The 26763-nt window shown below is 40.2% G+C and overlaps 1 protein-coding gene across 1 annotated transcript in view; it reads right to left on the bottom strand.

Annotated features, from left to right (window-relative positions):
- The window catches only part of ptpn12 (protein tyrosine phosphatase non-receptor type 12), a gene marked incomplete at its 5' end in the record, with an annotated part of 39727 nt that overhangs the window by 11232 nt on the left and 1732 nt on the right, over nucleotides 1-26763 (bottom strand). Inside the window, 11 exons of the mRNA XM_083907312.1 lie at nucleotides 2761-2846; nucleotides 5509-5607; nucleotides 7086-7163; nucleotides 7379-7445; nucleotides 8428-8570; nucleotides 8854-8913; nucleotides 9002-9073; nucleotides 9424-9462; nucleotides 11080-11175; nucleotides 11292-11368; nucleotides 11815-11923. Coding sequence (XP_083763438.1) covers nucleotides 2761-2846; nucleotides 5509-5607; nucleotides 7086-7163; nucleotides 7379-7445; nucleotides 8428-8570; nucleotides 8854-8913; nucleotides 9002-9073; nucleotides 9424-9462; nucleotides 11080-11175; nucleotides 11292-11368; nucleotides 11815-11923 — 926 coding nt within the window. The remainder of the gene's footprint in view (nucleotides 1-2760; nucleotides 2847-5508; nucleotides 5608-7085; nucleotides 7164-7378; nucleotides 7446-8427; nucleotides 8571-8853; nucleotides 8914-9001; nucleotides 9074-9423; nucleotides 9463-11079; nucleotides 11176-11291; nucleotides 11369-11814; nucleotides 11924-26763) is intronic.

The following is a 26763-nucleotide window of genomic DNA, read 5'->3' on the forward strand; positions in this document are numbered from 1 at the left end:
CAACCATCCCCAGTGTTCTGGCGTGCTGGTGACACACTTAAAAGGAAAAACACACACACACACATGCAACTTAAACTCCTACACATAAACAGACGTGTGTACGCGTCTTTAAAATTTATGTGATAACAACACACACACAACTGTCTAAGTGTACTCTGTCTTCCACATACAGTCTGTGCTCTAGAGAGAAGATGCTGCATTTTTACTCTTTTTTTTTCCAGGAGCTGAAAGAACACAGATTTAAAAACCCAGTGTGACAACAACCATCTGTACTATCTGCCTGCTGGATTAACTTAGATAATTATACATCAAAACTGACAAAGTTTCAACAGGAGACGCTGAAAGTGAAAATCTCTGCTGCATCTCTATGGAATTAAGAAGTGTGTTAATATTTTCAAAACAACACCTTTTAAGAAGCACATAAAATATGTATTCATTCAAAAATATTGGATTTTATCGTTTGAAAATATACTTGTTCTTTAGGCTCCCTGATTTGTTCTAATGTGCCGTGGGATTCTGAGGAAGCTGCCTGCTGATTGGCTACTGAGTTTTGGAGCGAAAAATAGTGATAGTCTAAATTTAGAAAAGTTATTGTTTGAAAAAAGCAAAACGAACAAGTAGACAAATTAAACAAGATTAATAACCAGTTTTCAATATCTGAGACGCCATAGATATCATTATGGTATGTAAGATGGACACTCTTTACTGTAAAAGTGGAGATCGTCACTCATTAGGGTGCGGCTGTGATTAATATATGTGTGTGTGTGTGTGTGTGTATGTAAGAAAAACATGACTCAGTGTCTGTGACCTGGATGCCAGCCTGAGTGAAGCTCACTATCACCGTCCATCTCACTCAAACACACAAAAATCCCCCCCTGAAGTGACCCACAGGGGGGAGTGTGGTCAGAAGTATGTAGACTATGTTGATAAAAATAGCTCTCGCCATCACTAGAAAAACTCCCAGGCTTAAACCAGGCCTTGACATTGTTCCTTTAGGAAACAGAGGGATGACGGGGTAGAAAAAAGGCACATGCTTTTGACACACGGTGAGGTTTTTTTTTTACGAGTGAGACGCCCACACATTCTTGACCGAGCCTCGGGCTCTGCCCCGCTTCTACCAACGTTTCCTATTTTGGCAGCATTTCCGAGCTCAAATGTTTTGTTTATACTAGAAAATAAACTTTTCAGTCCGCTGATCGCTTGCAGCTACATCCCCAAAAATAGGGAGCTCTAAAAATATTTTCGCTTTCCCATCAAACTGGCTGCTACAGTAAACAAAAATAAGGAAACGGAGAGCATGATAACAACAAAAAAACGGTTTAACCCCAGCTTTAAAAAAGTTTTTCCCCAGCGGGAATGAATGTGTTTTATTGGCATTTACTTCTGGGTCAAATGACTCTGCCATGTTAGACAGTCTGTGGGAACGCGACACCTGAGCGAGCGCCGCAAATCCTTCATCCGTTTTTAGCCAGAGATCCATCATTTCCTGCTCAACGCTTCACCGTGCGTTACTCCACCCTCCATTAATGTTTGTAGTGATCATTACTTTTTAATACTTGGTAAAGCACTCACAGAACGTCATGGCTTGGTTCTGTTTGGGAGCGTCAAAACCTGGCTGACTGACTCTATGATGCTAAAGGGCCGTGTTGTCCATGTACCCCGGGACATTTTTCTTGGTTCACAAACAACATCAGAGACCATTACATGCACACATAGTGCCTGTTCAACAAGGCGCGCTAACGACGCTAAAGGAGCTCACGCAGCTAACGGAGCTAACTGGGAAACGGTGCATGGACTCCGGTGCCACGGCACGTATACTTGACGTCATGCACGTCTTTTTCCGGTCAATCGTCATGCGTTAATGTTGACGCCGTTAACGGCGGTTAACGTTAACGTGCCCAGCACTAAATATCATATTTTGTTGCAACAGTCTCCATCAACTGTCAGACAATTACATGTCACTTAGCATTTAGCATAGATCAAAACATAGTCTCGCTGTTGCTATCTTGTTCGGTTCAGTGTCGCACTAACCACAGTTTTTCCAGTTCATCTCCAACCCTTCGTTTAATTAAAAGGTTGGAAAATTTGTTTGGGAAACAAAAAACATCTCCTGCGACCCATCTATGGGTCCCCACCCAGTGTTTGGTAATCACTGCTCTGGATAAATCACAAGGGGAAAGGGAAGATGAACTGGTTGGGCAACTGTGGAGTAAAACCCCTGCTGAGCACGTACTACAGTATAACAACTTTAAAGATGAAAAGAAAGGGAGGAGAGAGAGAGATAAAGAGGGATGCAAGATGATGGGCCGAGAAAGGAATGAAAAGAGGGAATATTTACTAGATTTGTTGAAAGAGGGTGTATGGACTTGAAATAAAATCCCCTTTTAATAAAACATGCTTTTTCCCTCAAAGAGGTGATGAGATTAAAGATTATTTTTACTTCAACTGGATGTGATTAACACAGAACACAAGCCAAACAAAAGTAACGTGTAGTTAAGTGCAGGCTGAACGGAGAGTTTCTGCTGCAGCTGCATATGATTTCATTGTCTTCCTCCAACTGCACTCAGCGGAGGCCCGCTTCACACCTACTGCTCCGTTCAGTGTGAGCCCATTCATTCATCATGTTTCACGTCATTCTCTACCCACTTGGCAAGTTACAAGTGATCTTTCGAGTTCTGGTCAAAGAACTTGAAGAAGGCCGATGTGAAAAAAATAAGGCTTCAGAACAAACAAATATATACATAAAAAAATGCGTCTTACCTGCGTATGCGTGGAGGTTTGGGAGGCGGCGTGTCCCATCTTTCGTCCTCCGACTGGTGGCTTGCTTTGTCTGGACTACTTTCAACCTGTAGTAAGTAGAAGATAAAAATACAGCAAGATTTGTACATGTTGATATGGACAAGATACATATTTCCCTCCTTCCATGTTCTTCTGTACTTTCTACACATTCGAAGGATTAAACTGAAAAGATTCATCTAAAATGATGCCCTCCTGTGACTCATTAATCCGCCTCTCGCTCTAATGAGAGTAGGTCAGAAAAACATTCGCAGTCATAAACTTATGAAAAAGGGGGTTCAAATGAGGCCGCAGCACACGCCGAGTTTAATGTGGGGTCAGATTAAATCTCGGGCCAGATGTATATATGAAGAACTGTGTTTTGTGAGAAATAAATCTGGAAAGAATCCTCCTTAAAAACAATCGCGGCTGCGTGTGAGCACAGAAACATGTGTGGGATGCGTGTATGTGGAGGCTTATTGTTTCGCGCGGCCACTGAGAGAGCAGCGGTGTGGGTGTTTGAGGCGCTGACAGTGGCTGACTGGACATGAGTCAAACTGAGTCAGTCCAGCTCACTGATACTCGCTTTGCAGACCATATGTTTCCGTGTGTGTGTGTGTGTGTGTGTGTGTGTGTGTGTGTGTGTGTTAATACATGGTGAGTGGTAGGACTAAAAAGTTTCATCCTGCATCTTTTTTTTTTAAGTGCGAATGGTTATTATTTTGTTGTTTATTTAAAGAAACATTGCTTTCATTATTGTATTGTATGTTTGCTTGGATTTTCACAGTCTACATGTTTTTTATTTTGTGATCCCACCCATGTTCAAACTAAACTAAACTTAACAGAATGCCTTGCAGCTTTGTAAAAATAACATGTTTATAACCAGTAGCAGCCAACTTGTACAAAAGATGGCTCACACTTTAGATTAGGGAGCACATATTCACCATTAACTCGGTGCTTACTAACATATATAAGTCGCATACTAGTCCTTTAGTAGTCATTAAGCACGTATTAAGACCTTATTCTACATAACCTTATTCGACCTCTATTACATGCTTGATATTTACTAATAAAGGGCTAGTATGCGACATATATGCATGTTAGTAAGCACCTAGTTAATGGTGAATATGTGTTCCCTAATCTAAAGTGTTACCATGTTACCAGAAGATGTTATTAAGTGACTCGGCCCTGTTTTCGAAATACTGAATTGAGGTTTATAGTTGGGGGGGGGGGCTTTTTCTCATGTAAACGCCCTGTAAATGGCCGCATGAGCTCATACGACAGTCTTTCGTGACGGTCCACCCCCCTCTCCTCCCTTTTCCAAGCGGATGCTCGTCTATTCTCAGACTGAAAGTGCATTGTGGGAGAGGGGTGATGTCACCAGCTTTCCTAAGCAGGAAGTCAGCTGCCGAATTTGCTGCTGCTGCCACCACGCACTCTTTCCTCGCGGTGCTGCGTCCTCCTGCTCTGCCTCTAGGGTTTGTCAAATCTCGCACGCACTTAAAATACTTTTTCCACTACCTGAATAGCTTTTTTATTAGATTTTAATAGAACTTGAAGAAATTTTAAAATATGACATTAGTTGGACAAGGTTTCACCCTCCCACAATGTCCCCAGTGAAAAAGACAAATATGATGGAGCATGACTGGCCAGCTATTCATTTATTATCTTAACAAGGGAATATGTTGGCTCTATATTCAAGTATCTGCACATATGTAAACACAGGGTGTATTTATGCAAGCTTACCAAGGTTATTATAGTTATGAAATTTCTATTAGTTTTTATTTTTATTTAATTTTCAGTTTGCTTTTATTATTTCAGTTTAATTTTAGTTAATTCTCCAAATATTTGGTAGTATGAGTTTAGTTTTTATTGAGTTTTATTATTAGTCTTTCAGGTATTAATAGAAAGCCTCGACTTGTAGACGCTGAAAAGGATGAAAGAATGTGTGACACCAAAATATGGATTATTAAATCCTTTCATTCTTTAACCTTTAACACCTGCAGGTAAATCAAAAGTAAAACGTCAAATGGTCTGTATTCCGGAATTAAGTTGTGGAAAAACGAAGACGAAGCTGATAATCTGTCATTTTTATTTTTCATTTATTATTTTTTCACTGCTAGTTTTAGTTTTAGACTTAGTTTTCATTTACTATGATAACCCTGAAGCTTACGCATGTACCTCTACGTGGGTTATTACATGTACTGCATGACGTGTTTGTGTTTTTGTGAAATTGAATAATGAATCTGAAAGTGGGTTTGTAGATTTAAATTGCCCCTTATTCTTTGAAAATGGTAATAAAGTGAATTTAATTTACATTTATTTAAAGCTCAGAAACAATCTCATGTGTGACGAGTTAATTGATGAAGCAGACTGTGACACACAAGTCTTATGCTCCTTGTCATGCGAATTAAAGTTTTCGTAAGGCTGTAACTGTGGTGCAATGGGAGGAAAACACCGGGGCAACTGAGGACGTATGTGTGTGCGAGTGTGTGTGGAATAAATCAAAGCACACACTCCTCTGAGGCAACCCTGTGGATGAGAGATCTCTTTGGCTCAATCTCAACAACTCGTCTTAGTCTCTCTGCAAAGTTTTCTAAAGGGCCCTCTCCTCCTCCTCCTCAGACCCTCTCCCTCCCCGGTGACTAATTATTTGTGTTTTTCCTCCTCACTTGGAGTCCGTTATACAGACTTTCTTGAGAGTGTGAGTGTGAGAGTGTGTGTGTGTCGTACCATGCCATCAAGTATCTGCGTGTTGGTCGGACTCTCTAGTAGCAGCAGTTGTTTTTCAAAGAGCTGAGCGATTGCTTTGTGCACTAGCTCGTACTGTTCCTGGAGTGGAGAAGACAAAGATGGATATTAGGAGAAGTGGACGGAGGAGAAATGAGGTTGAGGGAGATGGGAGAACAAACATTTCACTGGATCAATACATAAGCAAAGAAAAAACATTCTCCCATGTCAATAATCGCAAACATCCATTTACAAAGGCTGTTAAATACATCCTGTATGGAACTTCACCAGTGCAACCATGAAAATTCATTACACTCGCAGGTTTGAGACCCGTGTCAATGTCCATCAGTGTAATTTATATAGCACGGCTCCTTTTTACCGTCTCGTGGTTAAAAGGGTGTGCGTTTGTGGGCGGGAGGCCATAAATATAAGATACAAAAGGCTCTGCCCTTTGTACTGTATTTATGAGTGCTGTGTGTCTGAATGTACAGTATGTCACTTACAGACACAGACATGAAGAGTTATGTCCACCTGTCCCACTGCTACAAAAACACACACACACACGCGTGTCAAATTCTGGCATAACAAACCCACACCAGTTATAAAAACGGTGAGATTTAGGGAGTTGGGAGACTCCACTTTGAAACAGGTGGACCACAAATAGCTGAATGTAGAGGAAATACTGTTACTGTCCTAAAAACTCTAGCTTGACTTTACTCGCCTTGGCATGGCACGGTTATTTTTCATTTAAACTAGCATAGTACGTGGTACTTTTTTTTAGTACTTGCTCTGGCAAGGTTCAGAATCAAGCCGAACAATGCCTAACTGTAAGTCAGGTAAAAAGACTTAAAAATCCTAAAAACAGTGGGTTAATCTCCAACATTTACCAGGGAAATGTTTAAAATCTCAATTTTTAACACAGGAGTCTGGTGTATTTAGCGACAGCACTGCCAAAAAGCTAGCGGCATCACAAACCCTGCTGTTGCATTTACTGAACAAATCTTTTTAATTAACTGATTCTAATGATTCCGTTACACTAAAAACGAATGCTTTACAAGTCACCAGTCACACGTTTGTGTGTGTCGCATGTAAAAAAAAAAGTCACGGCACAGTTTCATGCAGCCGTGCAGCGATGACTCCGCCCACGTTGAGGAGGTACTGTTTTGTAATGGAAACACAACCAAACCATGTAGAGGCGATATAGGACCATGTAGTGGAAATGCAGAAATGCAGACACCAGAAATATAAGGTGGAAATACTTGTATCATGTCATCTATCAGCATAATTAATTATGCAAAAATAATTAAAAAGGACAGTTGGGGAAAACAAAGTGGGTTTTCATGCAACACCGGACACTGTTTACAACCCACTGTTGGGAAACCAGCACGTGGAAATCTGTTTATATATCAAATATCGCACAACAACATAGTGGTTCATCATATGAGCGTGACAAATCTGGGTGCGGCAACTCTTTTAGTTGGCATGCACACACACACACACACACACACAGGATAACTAACATTTCAGGATATTCCACATACTACTCAAATACACATTTGTAAATCTGAACAAAAACAAACCTTGGTTTGTACAGCAGAGTGCCGCTGCGTCCTCATTTCTTGGATCAACCGAAAAACGTTAAAATCTTCTGGTATTTTCTTTAAAAGAAGAAAACACAACATAATGGTTACTATATAGGTATACATGTATGTATATATATATATAGAGTAGTAGTAGCAGTACACATATATACATATATACACATATATAAGTGTGTGTGTGTGTGTGTGTGTGTGTGTGTGTGTGTGTGTGTGTGTGTGTGTGTGTGTGTGTGTGTGTGTGTGTGTGTGTGTGTGTGTGTGTGTGTACATACCCCAGCTTTGAGGAGGTTCCATGTGTAGTCGATAGCACAGATTGCACCCGTCCTCCCACAGCCTGCGCTGCACAGATTAAGCACGAGGACATGTGTAAAGACATAAACACACAAGACACAGGCGCGCGAGCACACTAAAAAGCTTATGCCTCCCTATGGCAGAAACATAAATCACAGAAGTTTCGGAAAAACACATTTGTTTTTAATGCGCGACGACACCTCGCGCAGAAAGGATGTAGACACGGAGTCGAACAGAAGCTGAGATTATGTGACACGATGATGTCTTTACGCAGGAATAAATCATAAAGCTTGGCCTCATGCGGCCTCTTCTGCCTCCTTTAACAAGCACACGCATACTGTATAGAATGCATCAGCCCACATAAAGCATCTGTACAGACACAGACACACGGCTTTAAGTCCTGCTGTGTCACAGAGGAACCAGGAAATGTCCTCAGGCTGCTCATTATCGCTGATTACACACACATGGAGACAGTGTGCGTGCTGTGTGTGTGTGTGTGTGTGTGTGTGTGTGTGTGTGTGTGTGTGTGTGTTACCCACAGCAGCGTATAGCCTTGTGTGTCAGCGTGTTTTTATCCTGCTTCACCATTTCAAGCTCTTTCATCAAAGAAAGCTCCATCGTGACTTTATAAGTGCCGAGGTAAGCGACGGCACTCTAAGTGAGACGGGTAACGCGGTGCCGTTTTTAAACAGCTGCAATCAAAAGGGAAAATTACAGATGAGGAATTCAGGCCGGGCTCGTCTGACTGGATCCTGAAAGGCAGCTGAGACATTAATAATCCTCTAATTATTCCGAGCCAAATTAGAGGATTAGGCAATTGACGCAGGGAAATGTCAACTAAAACATGACACTTAAAAATTTCAGATAACTATCGGGTTAGAGCTTTCATATTAAAAACTGGTTTGTGCCAAGAGCAGTTTTGCTAAATATACAAAAGGAGCATTTTCTCTGCTCTATTGGAACCTGATTTTAAAAACCACACAAACCTGTTTGACATTCTTTGCGTGTGTGTGTGACAGTGTGTACCTACCTGCAGTGCACACATATAGGGACTTCGTCATTGTCTTGGTATTCCCTCATCAGTCCGATCATATCGAGGATGGAATCGAACGACGAGGGGACGTCGTGGTCCGGCCAGTTCATATAATGGAACTGCGTTAACCTCCGAGTCTCCTATGAGAAACAAGTACACAGAAGTGTTATAATGATGCCCTTAATTTTATACTTAGTCCATGCCACAAACAAAAAAAAATGACATCATGTTCTATTAAAAGGGACAAGAAACTAGCAATTGAGGCCATTAACTCCTCAGGAAAATATTTACTGATGATGTAAATCAAGTGAGAAGGAGCCTCATGTCTGCCATAGAGAGTCACACAGGGTGCAACCCACTTTAAGGACAGTTTTAAGTGTAGATGAATCATGATTATAGTAAGAATTAAGACATTGAACGTACATTTTCATGCTCCACCGTCAAAGTCCTGATGTTGTAGTCCGTCCTGGCCTGCTCTGATTCCTAGAAAACAAACATGGAGACATTCACAACCAAATCCAGGAACAGCAACCACATTTTAGCTGCAACATCATAGACGTTGTTTACTTACACAGGCGATTCTGAAAGGACCGAAACTCATGGGTTCGTCCTGCAGCATCGGGAAATATCGCTCGCACTTTTTCTAAACCAGAGACGAGAGAAGGGCTAAAGTTAGTTTTGACTGGAAGAACGAATACCAGACTGACACCGTGGCTTCCTGTGCGCGCACAGCACTTGTGAACCCACATATTTCACACTTTAACACACAGTTAACATGTAAAACTAAAATATGTTAACGGCTGCGATAAACGCAGATTTACTCCAGGCTTGAGCTGCTGCCTTTAGCTAACCTCTTACGTCGCAGAAACATCTCCACCAGAGCTAAATAATCCTCTTAATGTGTTATTTTCACAAGATAAATGAGTTCTACTACTGGCATAGACATAATATTGCATGCATGCACACGTTAGGATTGAGTAAAAGGAGCCTTACCCTTCCCATCTCGAACTCTCGACAAGCCATTACAATAACCTGCAGACACAGAAACAGGAAGGATTACCATCAACATTGCAATGTCTTCTTTCCAGAAACACAGCCCTGCTCAAAACAGACGACGTGTTCTATTTATGTGAGGCTGCTGCAGTTTCCACACACTCACTGGAGGAAAAACCTGAATCGGGAGAGGCTTTTTTTTTCTTTCTCCCCTTTCCTAGATGGATTAGTTGTCGAGACTTCAAATGACTTCTGATCAGAGGTTTCACTCTCAAACACACACTCGCGTCGACTCCCACATCACTCCTTTGATCATGAAGGAGAAATTGTCACAGCTGCAACCTGAAATATTTCTGTGTGTGCCCTTTAAACCCAATCTCGGCTTCCTCTTTCCTTTCCCTTTCGATCTCTCAGTCTGGCTCAAGCAGAAGACCTCTCCATTTCTGACAGTCATGTTATCCATGTTACTCTAATTACCTTTATTGACATCCGCCAAGGTTTTTCAGGAAACGTCCGCAATGGAACCAGGAACAAATTATTAAACATTTTGGGCGTGATCTGTAGATGCTATCACTATTTTTATCGCTATTTTGTGGGGGGCTGAGCTGCCTTGGTGGAGGTCTGTGCTCTCTGAGTGCTTTTCTAGTTATTATAGCTTTCAATTTTACAACAATCAATCAGAACACGGATATTATATATTTGATTTGTCTTCAAAAAGCTCTATCTACTGCTTTTAGCAGCGATTCTCAATGGTGGGGGTCTGGTGGTTCCAACACCAAAATGTTGAGAACTAGTCGATGCTAGTTTACGGGGCTCCCACATCGTAAGGCTTAAGTTAAATTCAAGACTTTTTAAGACTTATTAAATGTCACTCGGGAGTGAAATTTAAGACCAATTTTACAATAAACAAAAGCAACAAAGCTGCCAAAAACACATTAGTAAAGTGTTTATTTCAAAATAAAAAGTGAAATTTCAGTCCAGTGCAAAAGTTAGAATATGCAACCAACTTTTATAACAGATTAATCTCTCGATTATTTTCTCGGTTAATCGAGTAATCGGTTGGTTCATAAAATGCTGATCAGTGTTTCTCAAATCTGGATATTATGATCTTCTCAAATGTGTCTCAAAATGATTCACTTTTAATGATTTCTTTGTCATATGGAGCAAAGAATTTAAGAATATATTCACATTAAAGAAGCTGAAACAATCAAAAATCTTGTTTTAATCATGAAAAAAAGCTTCAAATCGATTATGAAAATAGTTAGCGATTAATTTAGTAATTGATTAATCAGGTAATTGTTTCAGCTCTAATCGTGACGTCCTAGCCGAAAACCGTTTTATTGGTTCCGCAGTCCTAATCTGTGTGATATGACTGTAAGAAAAAATTTTGATAAATATTTTAAGAAAAGAATCATAAAATCCTACTTCCTATCTGTTAACATTTTTAGGGAATTAAGACATGTTAATACTAATAAAGACTTTTTAAGGATCCGCGGGAAGCCTGGTTTACATGAGGTTAGAAAAAAAAACTATTTATTTATTCTGCTTTGACCCAGAAATCAAAGAATAGTGACAGGACTGGACCCACTTCTACAAAAAATGCATTACTGTATATGACAACTTTATCCTCTTGTTCCCTCAACGGGCCATACTCACAGCAACATTATATTCCCAGTTCATCCTCCAGAAGTCAATGACGGTGTTCTGCAGCGGGCCCTGAGTTGCAATATAAGCCTCGGGGCCATCCATACCCTAAAAGAGAAGACGTGATTCATATGTCACTTTATACAATAAGTTCTCTCTTTCTGACATTATAATCAAACTAGAGAATATAGAATTATTCAAACAGTGTTGTTTTTTTTTTTTACCTTAATGAAGTTAGCATTGATGTAATCTGTGTCCTGGTTGGATGTTTTTAACGCCACTTTGACTCTAGTGTGATCGACTGTAAAGAAAGAAAAGGTAAAAATACAAATACTGATGGTAACTAGAATAAGAAACAGAGAGAACGGGCAGCGAGAGAGAAAACAAAAGAGAGACAAAGCAGAGAGAAGTGGAATCACGGAAATAGGTTAATGGACACTCATTTCTATGCACTCTACTGTATGTGTGTGTTTGTACACATCTGGTGAACCAGTTCTTCCTGTGCCTTCTCAGCACCACATTTACTAAAAGCCTTAATAAATGGATGGATGGATGGAGGGTTAGACAGAAGAGAAAAAAAAGAGGATAAAGGTATAAAAAGTAGGACAGATGCCGGGTCATGGACGCTTCCCCCGAGGTCACTGAAAGCCTCTCCTCCAACAGATGATGATGCAGATCCATATGTACATCCACTGACTTAACTGCATGTTTAAATGTGCGTAATTTGTCAGGCGTCGCAGTACTTACATGGTAGTATATCTTTATATCTGTTCTTTTTTACGTTCTCTTCCCTCTCGCCTTCGTTTGTTGGGTAGATCTTCTCCGTCCGGTATTTGGTCGATAACCGCCGTAACCGCTGGGAACAAAACGAGAGAGAAAACAAAATGTTAAAATCAGATAACGGCTTTCACTGTCGTCTTCTTCTTTGACAAGCAAACACGGATGCAAGCCAAGTCATCACTTCACACAGTCTGAAGCGCTTGTAGGCTGCATATTTTAAACTCAAACTTGGCTTCAAGCTTCAACTTTGAACTTCCCCATCCAGATTCAAATGCATATGCAAATTTTGGATTAAAAACATGACAGCCCAGTGGTCGATTTGATGATAATGATGGCTTTTTATGCTATAAAGTTGCAGTCCATTAAAAACAGTGATGCAAACGAACAGGGCTACCTCACTTTATGCAACTTGTTTTGATTTGTCATTACCAGGAAAGACTCTGTATGAAAAAATAAAATGACATTATCACGAGACTAAGAGACAAGACACGTACCAAAGAAAGGCTTTTTCTTTGGCTGATTCACATGATCCAATTTACAAAGGGGCCCTTTTGATTTAATTTAACGATTTAATCACTCTCTCTTTTTCTGAGACTTGCTCCACTTTGTCTGCTCCTCTCAGTCCACTCCCCCGCCCTTCCTCCCTGTCTGAGAAAGTTGGCGTGGGCGTTCGTGCTGCGCTGCCGAGGCCTCGTGTGAAATAAGGTCCCACCTCTCAGCTCTACTCTCCGACGGCTGGCTTTTCCTCTTGTAAGTTTGACAACATCACTTGATCTCTCTACCACCCTTGTTGTTAGTGCATAAAAGATCTAGGAGGTTAAATTAAGTATACATCTCAGAAAGGATATTATATAAGTGTATAATGGTACTTTTTTCCAACACAAACAAGAACAACATCCTTTCAGGTATGCAAAGTCCACCACGGTTTCCTCATGTGATCGGGGAAAAGGGAGGTCCCCACTTTCTGCAGTCTCACCGTTAGAATCTGAAAGACTAGAGGCTTGTTTTTGATAGAGCAGTTTTTTGGACAATCCAGCAGCAGCTGCTGCTGTGTTTTTAGTCAGTGACACACAACACTCGCATAAACAGTTTAGACTGCAAAGATTTGCCCCGCAGACATGACAACGGTTTTTCACCTTTCGTTTTTTTTTTTGTCTTCCAGAGAGAACAGCGGGAGGAAAAGTAAGGCAGCAGCAGGAAGGAGGTTTGAGAGGAAGAGGGGTCCGGCACACAGAAACCGTGGGCGGCAACAGCTGTCTCTTTCTCTGTGTATATTATGTGTGTGTTTGTGTGTGTGTGTGTGTGTGGTAATAGCATTAGAGCTCCTCTGGCCTCGTGTGAATTACATTTCCAACAGAGGTCTGCTTCTGTGTTGGGCCTGAGCCCAGGAAGACACACATATAAACACATGTATGAACAGCACCACACAGTAAGCAGCAATGATTTGTGATGGGTCTGCAACTCTGCAACCTACAAAACACATTACGCAGAGGCAAACACGCTTAGAACTCTGCCCTCTAACACAGTAATGATGATATGGGATATTTTTGCAGCACACTGGGAGAAACTGTAGGTTGACTGTTGTCATTAAAGCACAAATCTCAACGCATCTCAGCAAATGTTTGGTTCTGCCGCTGCATTAGCGTGGCTTTTTTTTACGCAAGTAGAAACAGGTACTTGTGGGTAGGGATCCTTGACTACTAATCATCGGTATCGGCCCTGAAAAAAAACATATTGGTCTATTTTGAAGCCTAAAGATTTATGCCTTTGACCAATATGTTCAGGGTTTACCGGAATATAGCAGACATGCAACCAGGCTCCTATTGGATGATATCAGCTGTCAATCATGGTAGGGTCCACTCATATCGTTAGCCTAATAGCATAATTATCTAAGTCATTTTTTTCGCCAATTGTGATATGTGAAACATATAACAAGACATTCCAGGTTTGACAAACACTGATCAACATTTTTTAACGTTTTCTGACATTTTATGGACCAAACGATTACTCGATATATCTAGTAAATAATCGACAGATTAATCGATTATGACAACGATCGTTAGTTGCAGCTCCAAAACTGACATCCTGCTCTTTTGAAGAAGACCTGAAACTAGTGATTGACATTTAACATGAACTCATTTCCTCCAGCTAACTGGAGGACAATGTCCACTGTTATATACAGTCCACTGTGACAGAAAATAAAAGCCTGGGATCATATACCACCCTGACAACTGGCCATGGAGCCCTCAATGACCATCAATAGCCTCCAAAGTGGTGTAGCAGCACTAGTGTTCTACTCTGACGCAACTTACATGAGCCAGAATACGTACACTGTTGTATCTCTTCTTCACCAACCAACAATCTCTCCTGTTGACGGCCAAAAAAAACATGTTTTGTGAGGTCGCAGTGACCTTCAGCTTTGACCACCGACCATTTTATCAGTTTATCCTTGAGAAACCAAGTAAAAGTTTCAATGTGGCTGTTCCTGGTCTCAGACAGGCTTATGTACAGAGCTGCAACCAACAATGTTATTTCATAGTCGATTAATCTTCTCAATAATTTTCCCGAATAATCGATTTAGCTAAATATTTAGCTTTTAGGATGTGACTCATCCTTCAAAACAAAAAAAAACAAAAAATAAAACATTTGGACTGAGACCCAGCTACTGTCTCTCTTTCCATTGTCCCACAGACGGCCACTGTTTCTAATTACTCACTTCCTCGGTTACATAAAACACACACACACACACACACACACACACAAGCGTGTGCAAAATAATAAAGAAGCCTGGAGGAAGCTAAAGAAATAAAAAATCTTTGTCTGCTGCTCTGTATGAGTAAAGCGAGCAGAGGAGGAAAAAAAGGGAGGGAAGAAGGAAAGGAAAGGAGAGTATGAGTGTTTTATATGACGGAGGAGGAAGGGAGTGATTTGACGAGGAGGAGAAAAAGAAAGAGAAAGGAAGGAGAGGAAGTCGAAGAAGGAAAAGACGGAGAGCCGACGCGTTTAAGAGGCTCTTGGTAACTAAGTTAATGAGCTCTTTTAATTCTTGTTTGTGTTGTTTATTCACACCAGACGACAAACATGCAATGAGAAAAATCGAGAAAAACGAGGGAAAATAAAGAGCCGACAGCGGGGTTGAACAATAATAAGTCAGGTGGATTCAAGTTATGCATTATTTTAGAGGAAATATGTGAATTTGATGCTTCTACTCGTCAGATTTAGTAATAATAGCATATCTATCTGACTTTTGTGTGGGGTGTTAAATTTTCATTGCAGACAATCATTAACCGGTGATTAAAATGGCGCTTTATCACCTCATTTAAATCACTTAATGTGTGAATGAGTGCTATGTTCTACCAGTGACTTTCACTCAGGCTTAAATATTTTATTTACTGTCCTGAAAAGCAAACATTAAGAAGCTGCAGTACATGTTTTCTATTATATAATACAGATTATAATGTGTAATAGTTATAAGGGGGAGGACACAGGTGTGATACAGGTTCTCATGTATCACAGGAAGCTTCTTCAACTTCACAGGAACCAGAGAGGTTTGCTCAAAAAGATTCCTGTGGTTTTTCACACGTTAGTTAATATGTAAATGCACTGATGTGGCAGCGTAAGCGAGGAGATTCAAACCTCGCTTTAAAGAAAGCGAGGCTTCTTTCTTTTCTTTTTTTTTTTTTTTTAAATTAACCAAAAAGAAAAAAAATGTACTTTATATGGCTGCGGTTTAGATTATTTTCGATTAATGGAGTCATCGTTTGGTCGATAAAAGGTCTGAAAATGTAGATCCGCGTTTCTGAAACCTGGAAAGGATGATGCTCTCAAATGTCTCGTCTTGTTGTCTTGTCCAAAAACTAAACATTACTGATAACGTTAAAACAGCGATAGCAGCATCAACGTTTACGCAAAATTAACCCATGGCGCACGTCCATGACGACTGACCGGAAAAAGACGAGCGTTACGTCATGTTTCAGTGACTCCTGATTGTTAAAATGAGTCTCTTAAGTAATGCTAAACTTTAAAAACAGAGGCACACATACACAGTACACAGGTACGCTGGTTATTTGTAGCGCTGCTCTTTTCGTTAGCTCAACTGCAGGCGCGCTCCGGTGTCACGGCACGTAAACATGGCGTCACGCGCGTCTTTTTCTGGTCAGTCGTCATGGAAACGTGTCATGCGCTAACGTTGACGCCGTTAACGTGCCCAGCACTACTGATAATGACATGCATAATGCTTTCTTTGTTACGTGGAGCAAAGAAACTAGAAAATATTTACATCTAAAAAGCTGAAAACAAAAATCAGAAAACTTCCTCAAAAACACTCTAAATAGTTGACGATTAATTTGGCAATTGATTAATCGAGTAAATATTTCAGCCCTATGTGATTGTGACTGTCATTTTTTTAATTGGCATCATAAACTGAAACTTTTTCTTTCTCATTGTGATTAACTGTTCAGCCAAGTATTTTTTACACATTTTACTTCATTTCACTTTCAAATTAAAAGCACAAAAAAACGTGTCGGGACTCAGTCTTTCCACATTCTGCGTCTACTCCCCGTCGATTCTATTACTTTCTGACTTCCCATCAGTCGTAAGTGTAAAACAGCATGAATGTGAGCTGGCGAGTTTCCTGTGAATGGTTGACTTCCACTGCCACTCCTCTCACACACACACACACACACACATACATGCAGACATACAGGGCGTTGCCCCAAAAAGAGCCCGGTGCCAACTTCACAGACCCCCTTCACGGTGGGAGTGAGTCATGTGCGCTCACACGGACACATTTCTTCACAATGACCTGACTTGGCCTAAAATGACTAGAGGGTGCCAGAGCAGGAACTGTGAAGGAGGGAAAAGACAGAAGATTAAAGAAAGAATAATAAAAAAAATGGAGGTAAAGTGAGGTAAAAGTCTAACCTAACCTACTTTCTGTCTCCAGGCTGAATAAGTCAGCATCTCTATATTTCCCTGACGCAGTGAATAATTCACACACACATATATATACACAGAGCAACACATTCTCTGTTTGAACCCTTCACTGAGCACTGATTGGTGGAACAGATGCTCTTCCTGCAGAAACGGTGGTGGTGGTGGGGAGAGAAGAAGCGCTTTTCTTGCGTGCGTGTGGTCAGGAAGTGAGAGGCTGTACTGACGGTCACCTTCCACGCCAACACACAAACACGCTAAAATAGGTCAAATCCATCTCGTGAACTGTGGGCATGCATGTGTGTGTGTGGGTTAGGGTTAGTGTGACACTAAAAGCTTGCATCTGTCACTCTGTGTCTCGTACAATGACAGTTCAATAATGTTCTGTGTGTTTGTACTGTCCCAAATCAGAGCAGCGAGCCTCAAGAGTTTTAAATTCATTTATAAAGGGAATGAAGTAACACGGTGCTGTTTTCTCTTATGTAATATACCGATTTTTTAATATAGATATAAGGGAGGAAAAGTGGCGACGTCTGAGATATGAGAGTCGATACACGTTACGTACATACTTTCATTTATTGGACCACAATCTAAAATCTAACATGAACAAAATATGCATCACAGGAAGCTGCTTCTTCTACTTCTAAGGGTTGGGTTTGTTTGGCTTTTTTATATCCCCCTCTCAAATAGATTTCTCTGGTTTTCACACATTTAAAGATAAGAATGCACAGAAGCCACCTACGCTGCACTGTTGTGGACGTGTCAGCGAGAGGCTATAAACAAGCGTTTTAAATGCATTATACATATTTATAAAGTAAATGGACTTATTTGCTTCCTTGCAGTAGATACGGAAATAGATATCCCACAGGCATTTGACATGTTTTAATCTATAAAGCTGTTAACAATACATTTGTGCTCTTACGGCCATTTCACACTATTTAGAAGGCAAAATTCTCCAACTGTGAAACCAATATTGTTCCTCCATAAAGAAGAAAAAACAGACCACAATGTGACTCAGCTAAAATGCTACTGCTGATTTTTATCTTACAGTCTGTGCATAGTAAAGTATGGGATATAGAATCTTTTGATTATTATTATTATATCCGATTTTAGATGTTTCTGTTTCCAATATCCAATTATGTATCCTCCCAACAAAGAAATAGAGCATAAAATGACTCTTCATTGTCAGTTTTTGTACTTAATTTGGTCTAAATTAGTAATAACCGTGTTTTAGTGATGTGTTTAAGTATGGCAAATCGCAAGTGTTGCAATTTATTGTTGTATAATTCATTGTTATGTGGCCTCAACTTAAAAAATGTAACACAAACACATTGGAAATAAAGCCTTCAATTCAAATACAATGGTTACTTTTTCGATTGTAAACAATCTATGTATGACAATAAGTATTAAATTAAAGCTTAAATTTAATTTTTTCCAAGGTAACAAAAACACTACCCAGCTAGAACTTTATTCTACATTCCAGAAACGCACTAGAGTCTCTCGTCCAACCCCCAATACTGAGATGATCCAAAAAAAAATTACTCACTACTCCTTTAAATGGTATCTTGATAATGTAAAAAAAAAACAGGATACGGAGAACATGTCACCATGTCAGGTGTCCACTGCTACTCACACAAATGTCAAATTAAGCACAATCGCAAAAAGGAAATAACAACAAACCACACCCTGACTGTACGTCTGAGTCAGCAGTCCAAACTCTTTCTCACACACACATACACACGCACGCACGCATGCACAACACAGATATCCTCATTAACCAAAGATCTGAAGAAGATTATGTCCAACAATTAGCAGCCTTTGCCAAAGTACACATACGCACACACACACACTCTTAATGTACAGCCATTTCCTCTTCATGGCTACAGGCTAATATCGGTCAGTGGGGCACTGATAAAGGGGATTAACTTGCATGTATGAACCCAGGTATGAAACTCATACAAAAGAAGACAAACCCCCCCCCCCCGTGACTCGTATGTTTCCTTTTAGCTGATGAGTCAGCGTGTCTGCGCCTTCATAACGTCAGCAGACAAAACAAAAACTGCAGGGAAGGGATGTAGAAGGGGGAGGAAATATGGAAGGACGGTGAGATAATCTGTTGATCCACTTTTTCACTTTCAAGATATTAAATAAAACGGCACTCACGATATAAACTCAAATTTTGCTCTCTTTTTTCTACAAATTCTCCCGATGAAAATGTGAATATTTGGTACATGTGTTAATGAAATTTGCCATGTTTCAAGTGCCATCTTCAAGTAAAAAACATTATTTAAAGACGATTCTTTCTTTAATCCAAGTGAATCACAAATTCTAACAAATTTAGTTTGAAAAGCCACAAAATAATAATAAGCAGAAGAGACAAAAATAAATTATGTGGTGGAACATTGGTCCATTCCACACATACCTTGCGCTTTCATCTGACACCGTCTTTGTTTCTCCTGGGAGCGTTTTTTTTAACGTACCATTAAAGTGACGTAATTTACGTAAATTATAATTTATTCGCTGGATTTACTTCCAGGTGACATTTACGACAACAACTTCCCCGTTTTACTCCGTGTAAAAACCTTTTTTGGCCAGATCTTGGGATTCTTTTCGTCTCAGCCTTTTTCCACTCCATTTTTAAACGCAGTGCAAATAAAAAAAATATAATAAATGCTCATAAAAATATCAAGATGGAAACGAACCAAAAACTTCCCGCCCTACAGAGAGTCCGAGGCAAGAGAGGGGGGAGAGTTTGCATGGATTCAAAGGATTTAATGGAAATGGGACAAAACATAAAACACACGTGCTGTTGTCGCATAACGTTTACAAGGGGTTTGAAAAATGGCCTGAAAAGACACCGCCCCCCCACCGGCTTTAATCGCTATGTGACTTTCTGTGACGACAAGACCGACATAATTTCACAGCATGACCTCTCCTCGCATGTAGGGGCCGACTGAAAGGGCGTTTAAGAGGAAATTCAATTTAAAAGGTCAACCCAAAGTTATTACGGGTAAAGAAAAAGAAGATTTATCTACTATTAAAGATATAATCACAGTTCAACTAATTAGACAACTCACAAGCGCACCAGACTTTGAATGACCTGCATTTGTGCCCTTTTGCTCATCAGAAGACGACGAGAAGAAGAGTTAGGTGATGTTGTTCGCTGTGACAAAATGTTGGACAGAAACACAGAGTGTTTGTTGCATCCTTGTACTTTGCAAACATAACTAAGAGTTGCTGGTATTTGCCTGGCGGTAATTTTCTGAACTGTGGAATGGATCTTGGCGTGCAGCAGGAAGCAGATGTGGACAAACCACATCTAATCCCAATCATCTAGGACAGGAGCTCATTGTGTGTCTACTGTGTACTACACTAGTGTGCGCTTACTACGTACGTGTGTGTGTGTGTGTGCATTAATAATTTCCAGAGGGACAAATTGGTGACCTTGTGTGCCCGAGCGATTTTACACTTGGAAATGTCGTCTTACCCGATCACCATCTGTCGTTAAGTGTGTGTTTCTATGTGTTAATTTTGCCATTTTTCCCGCAGAAAGTAATAGAAGATGTTTCCCAAGACGTCTTGATGCCAAACTGACCTCAAGGAAACTTGGTGTACGTTAATGCATCTGTGAGATGTGTACGTGGGCCATTTCCTCAACACAAGTAATTAAAAAAACAGGGCATGGTCTTTCATGTGTTCAAGGATGTGGTCTAACCCCACCTTGATCAATTTTGTTCTCTGGTTTTGGTCACGGCAGGCTTTCTCATGCACACGTTTACACACTAAGGGGATGGTTTTTCTCCTTCTTCTCACAAATATATTATTATATCTGCTTCACAACCAGATTAAAACATCAACTTTTTGAAAAGCAGCATGTCTTTTGATACTCAAATTGGTCTTTGTCGACCTCAAAACTTCTAGAGGAACTTGTTGAAACAATCGGTGAAAGATAGGATGCTCCAAACGTCGATTACTAAATTAATCGTCAACTATTGTGATAATTGGTTTAAAGCTTTTTTTCACGATTAAAACAAGATTTCTGATTGTTTTATCTTCTTAAATGTGAATATTTTCTTTGTTTCTTTGTTCCACATAAACTGAATCATTTTGGTTTGTGGACAAAAACAAGACATTCGAGAACGTCATCATTACCAGGTTTAACAAACAACGATTCTTAACATTTACGTACATTTTATGGACCAAACGATAATCGTTAGTTGCAGCTCTACTTTCAACACGTCTTTTGTTACTTAAATTGATCTTTGTCAACTTTAGATTCATCTCTAAACGTCCATCATTAAGACAAACTTCCTGAAACAGTCGGTGAATGATAGGATGCTCCAAATCATGCGAAAACGTATCGAACAACAAGGCTAAGGGGCGAGGGACAATATCCGTCGCCTTTGTTCGGCTTTCTTTTTCTTACTTGAATGCATTAAATAATTCAGTGAAGCTTCAGCGACTGCGGCCAGGGCGACAGATGTGTAACCCTACACAAGCACCAAGGTTAAAAAAGACAGATGCCTGTGAATGGTTTCTAAATGTAGAGCAAAACAAAATATTGTGCCTCTTCTGAGAATCAACCAGCTCACGGGTAAAAGAGGGGTTTTCTGGGTTAAACCGTGGGAGGGAGGGTGAGAACGAAAGTGGCACAAAAAAGAAATTGGGAAGTCTTACAGTAACTACAAAACACACACACCAACATACATAATCTCATGAACGCAACATTTCAACACATAACCATTCACGTGAGTGTATATGGTGAATTTATGGATCTGAGAAATGAGTACAGGACAAACAGCGTCAGTGCTTATAATTCTGACACTTTGATAATGTGACTTTCAAACTACTTTGAAGTTTCAAATAGTTTCCATAGTTTTCACGACGCTTGACCAAATGAAATAAACACAGAGCTGCAACAAAGTGTTTACATAATTCCCTGAAGGTGAAAACTACAGGGTTTGTCATAAATCAGGGTGTTGAGATTAAATTACAGGAACCCGAGGCTCTGAGCTGCACAGTAAAAAAAAAAAAAAAAAACCTGGGGTCTGCCGCCTCCAGCTCCTTTTCAACACAACGCCTGACTGATGAGTTTGAAAATGAGAACGCAGCATACCGTACATACCAGGAGCGATACGCAAAAAAACGGCTCGTTTAATGCGCTCACGTCTGAATTTCCTACAACGGAAATACTCAAAGAATCAAAAAGGAAAACCTCAGCCAGTGATAATACATGACGACATCATTGTTTTACGGCCAATCACATACATGGTCTTGGTTCTTTTTAGCTGATCTTATTTCACCGTCCCATGAAACATCACACCACTACTAGCGTGGTCTTTTAGGTTGTTTTTTTTTTTAATGCAGAGCAAATGTCTGTTTAAGTGCAGCTTTAGTCAGGGCCACTCTGAATAATTTCTGAATTTAGCTCCCTAAACACATCTCTTGAAAACAACCTCTGTGCTGCTGCTCTATGTGTGTGTGTGTGTGTGTGTGTGGACTTGGGTAAATGTTTTTCAGATCATGTGTTGGTAGCTAAGATGTGTGTGCAGGCACTTAACATACACACACAAACTCAGAAATGAGAAGGGGAAGCCCCCCTGATGGACAGCCCAAACTGTTATTACACACACACACACACACACAAGAGCATGTGTGGTACTGTCACGTCCCATTTTTGTGTTGCCTCCCCTCTGTGCGTTTCATGTCTGCCCTACAGGACACTTGTTTAGAGAAGCGAGTGTTTGCACTTTTTCGCTTTCTTTGATGTCGAGGAGCATGGGAGTCTGTGAGATGTGCTTGGAAAGGTGGGGCAGCTACACACACACACACAGGTTTGTGGAGCTGCTATTCTTCTTGGGACACTACATTGACAATTACATTACAATTCCATTCATTTTAGACAGCGTACACGAAGCAGTATCCCTAACCGTAACTATAACCAGTTAATGCTCTATGAGGACTACTGGTCCCGACACGGTCACACACACATAGTCGAGGTTACATTAACGAGCCTTCCCAAAAAAAACAGGTACACGTATGTTTTTGAAGCACACACTCTTTGACATACCGCAGATCTGTGTGCCATTTCATATTGCGGTGATGTGGTTTATCTCGCGTCTTCTCAAACCGCGCCTAACTTCCAACCTGAACCACTTTGTAACAGCATTTGCTCAATCTGTGAAATAATTTTTACACCCTTATTAAAGACACTTCTGCATCCTCCTCCTCCTCCCACTTCATATGGAGCCTGTGATATCCAGGCATGTGCTCATACTTAAATATATTTTCATATGAAAACATACCGCTTTTAAATTGTTCCCTCATAAGTTTAGTGTATGGGATAAGTTAGTATTCTACCTCGGTTTGATCTTAAACAAAAACAATGTGGTATGCCGTCTACTTGCTCTGAAAACTGACTGTCAAGCAAAACTATCAGACCTGACTGGGGGAATGTTTGCGTGTGTATACAGAGCAGTTCTGGTAAGTATGTCATCCAAAATTTGACTAAAATAGTCATAGTATATCATGTAGTCTAAAATTTGACAAAAGTCATATGTTAGTATGTCATCCAAAATTGGACAAAAAAGGTCATACTATTGTATGTCGTCAAAATTTTACCAAAAAGTCATACTTTTTAGTATGTCGTCCAAAACTTGACAAAAAAGTGAGGACGATCTAATTTAATTTAATCAACCTCCAAGCCATTTTGCTTTACTTGCGCGATGTTGCCATTGCCTCCAGCGGTTCAGACAGAAATAAACATTGCTTCCTGGGTGCAGTGCAGGAATGTCACCGGGTGACATAAGATCTCAACGCCACTATACCAAGAAACACAGAGAAGGGCATGTGGAGCTGATTGGTGGACAAATGATATTTGAAAAGAAAAAGCAGTACATTTTAAAAGCTGTGGTCTGTGAACCAAGCAGATCTGATCTTAAAATGTGTGCTCAGTTTTATGGGCCTCTCAATCTCAGGGATGCAATAGTAAATAGTGGAGGAACTTTTTTTAGTTTCTCACAATACTTTCTCTTTTCAGGAGCCATTAACTCAAAGAGTGGAGGAATTTGGCCAAAGGATGACATCATCACGAGCATCTTTTAAATGTCCTATCCTCTGAAGGTACTACAGCCCTGCCAGGCCTCGGTCGTAAAGTGGGCTGATCCTGAAAAAGATACAAAACCATAAAGGCATTTTGGGAAGCGGTCACAGCATGTTTCTTTCAGACTTCAGGTTCATCCATCCCTGAAGCTTGGATGTGATGTGTCCTAACACAGAAGTGCACACAGTCCTGAAATAACAACAGCCACCTTGGCATTTAGAATACATAAATAAATTACCGAAAAAGTGAGTTTGCAGAACACAGTTGTCGTAGACGATAAAGCCCAGAGACGACGTGCGCTCATCTCAGACACGTTCTCTGCCCCCCAGGAAGTGACGCATCGCAACTGAGGCGCAAGAAATTACATGTCTCCGCGACAGCAGGCAGCGACAGCACTGCCCTTGGAAGAATTATGCTAGATTTCACAAAGCCAAAACGTGTGAGTCACCATTATAATTTTGGACAAGCTCAGTCACACCAGGAGAAGATCAAGCAACTTCTCGTGGTAAATTCACGGCTGTTAAAACGAAGTTGGATTCAAGTGAAGCCAGACTTGGCTTTTACACCTAGTGCCACTGGGATGAGTCAGTACAAAGGAATAATGCAGAAATTTGATGTTTATGCCGTATGTCATATTAATGCCTTAGAGCAGTTTTAACTTACTGAAAGTGTTTAACCGTTTATATTTGATCAGGGCCATTATGCGTCTCATTTTTAACACTTTTGTGTGGATTTAATTAATCATAATCAACATTTTCCAGAATATTTCAATTAAGGTCATCTTCTTTTAAAGCTTCACTGGATGGGTTCATACTGCAGCATTCGTAACGCTCTATTTGATTTTTTTTAAACTCGGTCTCTCTTACATAAGCGCGATAATAGCTGGTTTGGAAAGTCGTGGGTTGACAGAGCCAAATGATAACCACCCTTGATGAAATACGTAAGATCGCCATTGTTTGGTTGTGTGGAAGCAGCTATTTGCACCGATCTGCAGAACCTGCGTCATGAGAAACACTCTGGGATACATCAGTATGAATTTCACCCTTCATCTTATTAGTTTTTTATCTTTCTGGATAATACCGTCATCAGACCAGAGTCATTAATCATATTAATCGCAACCTGAATTTTAGATTATTCAAATACTAACCAACAACTATTAATGCTAACTGTAATGTAATATCATTTTTGCCATTGCGTGAAAGTAGAACGCAGTAAATTGTCATTAAAAAATCCAAATATTTAACCAAAATCTTTTTAAATTAGTAAAACTAACATTGCCGTTGAATAAAATGTATTGCAATAATTTACTGCCCAGCCTAAGTGAGTGGCTTGTGCCATGTAATTGCAGTTGTTTAAGTTTCTCTAAAATCACACAAAGAGAAAACCAGAAAATGACACAATTGGGTAGGAAGCAGGAAAATGTCATCAAGTGTTCCTGTTCCATGTTCCCTACAGCTGAAGAAGAACACTGAACAAATTATACAGTGTAATCTGTGACTCGGAGCACGGCCAGAGCACTGTAATTAACTCTATAAAACACTTTCTATATATAAACAACAATAGGCTGTTAAAGTGGGTGTTTTGTCAGGCTGTTCTGATGACTCAGTGTGCAGACGAGCACAGCCCTCCGTGTTATTGTGAGATTGACTGCGGCAATTGAGAGCTTCACACAAATCTGGAAATTGGTACAGCAGAACGACGGCAACCAGCTGACTTGCACGACGCCTGATCAATTGTGCTCGGCGCACAGGAACGCGGCCCGCGTTTAAATCAATCCGGATCAAGTTCTTCCGCAGCTTCACGCTAAATATTCTGTCGAGGTGAAACTCTACATTCTGCCTTGAAGCCTCATTTACATGGAGGCCACAAAAGTCAACATTCTGCAAGTATTGCATGCATAAAAATAATGTTCCTTCCAATAACCAGGGGATTGAAATGGTGAAGCACTTTCACACAGGCCCAAAATGAACTTTGTGTGAGCTTGTGAGTGATCAGTGATGAGAGCGTACATTGTCTAATATCAATTTGCCTCATCTATTGTGCCGCCAAAAAGCAGGGGGATGTGGTCAACTTGCAGCAGGCACCTTAAAAATATGCGTAGGTGTGCGTATGGTTTGGCGGGAGCTAAAGCAAGAACACACACATTCCCCCCCCAGTCAACCATACACAGGATTTAATTAAAAATTTAAGATTAAATAAATATTTATTTAAGAGATTACACTAGATAATAATTCCATTTAATAGCTACAGTTTAAATAATTTATGATCACATGCATTATGTAAAAAATGGCCCATATGTTAGCCAACAGCTCACTAGTCCTAGTTATTCTCCGTGTCTCCACCAATGTCTTGTAGTGGTTTTTTTGCGCAACATCTACTACTTCCCTGTTTTCTGAGACACATTCTCTGCAAACGGGATGGGCCGGGTCATTGGCACACAACAAGACGGACACATGTATGCAGAATTCTGCATATTTCAGGGTGTGTCAAATATCTTATCTCAGGGAGAATGACCTGTCCTATTCTGTGGCTTTTCGTCAACGTGCACCCAATGGTTAATACGCTGTAGCTCCACTTTTAACGCAAGAACAAAATGTTATGAAATGGCCCAAGAAAGAATGTTGCAAGCTCCAGCAAGCAGCTTACATGAAGTAGGAAGTAAGGAGAAGGCAGTGTGTGTGTGTGTGTGTGTGTTTAGGCAAAAGGAGAAAAGTTCACTGTTCTGATGCTGATTAGCTAGTTTTCCTGACAGTCAATAATCAACAATAAAATACTTCACTTCTCTGATACACCCAGTCAGAACTGGCTGCTTGTATTTATCTTTATATCTCAATTTACACGACTGCAGATGCAGATCAAGAATGTGTTGTTATCGCGCAGTT

The sequence above is a fragment of the Microchirus variegatus genome (assembly GCF_963457635.1).
Source record: "Microchirus variegatus genome assembly, chromosome: 20".
Lineage (NCBI taxonomy): Eukaryota > Metazoa > Chordata > Actinopteri > Pleuronectiformes > Soleidae > Microchirus > Microchirus variegatus.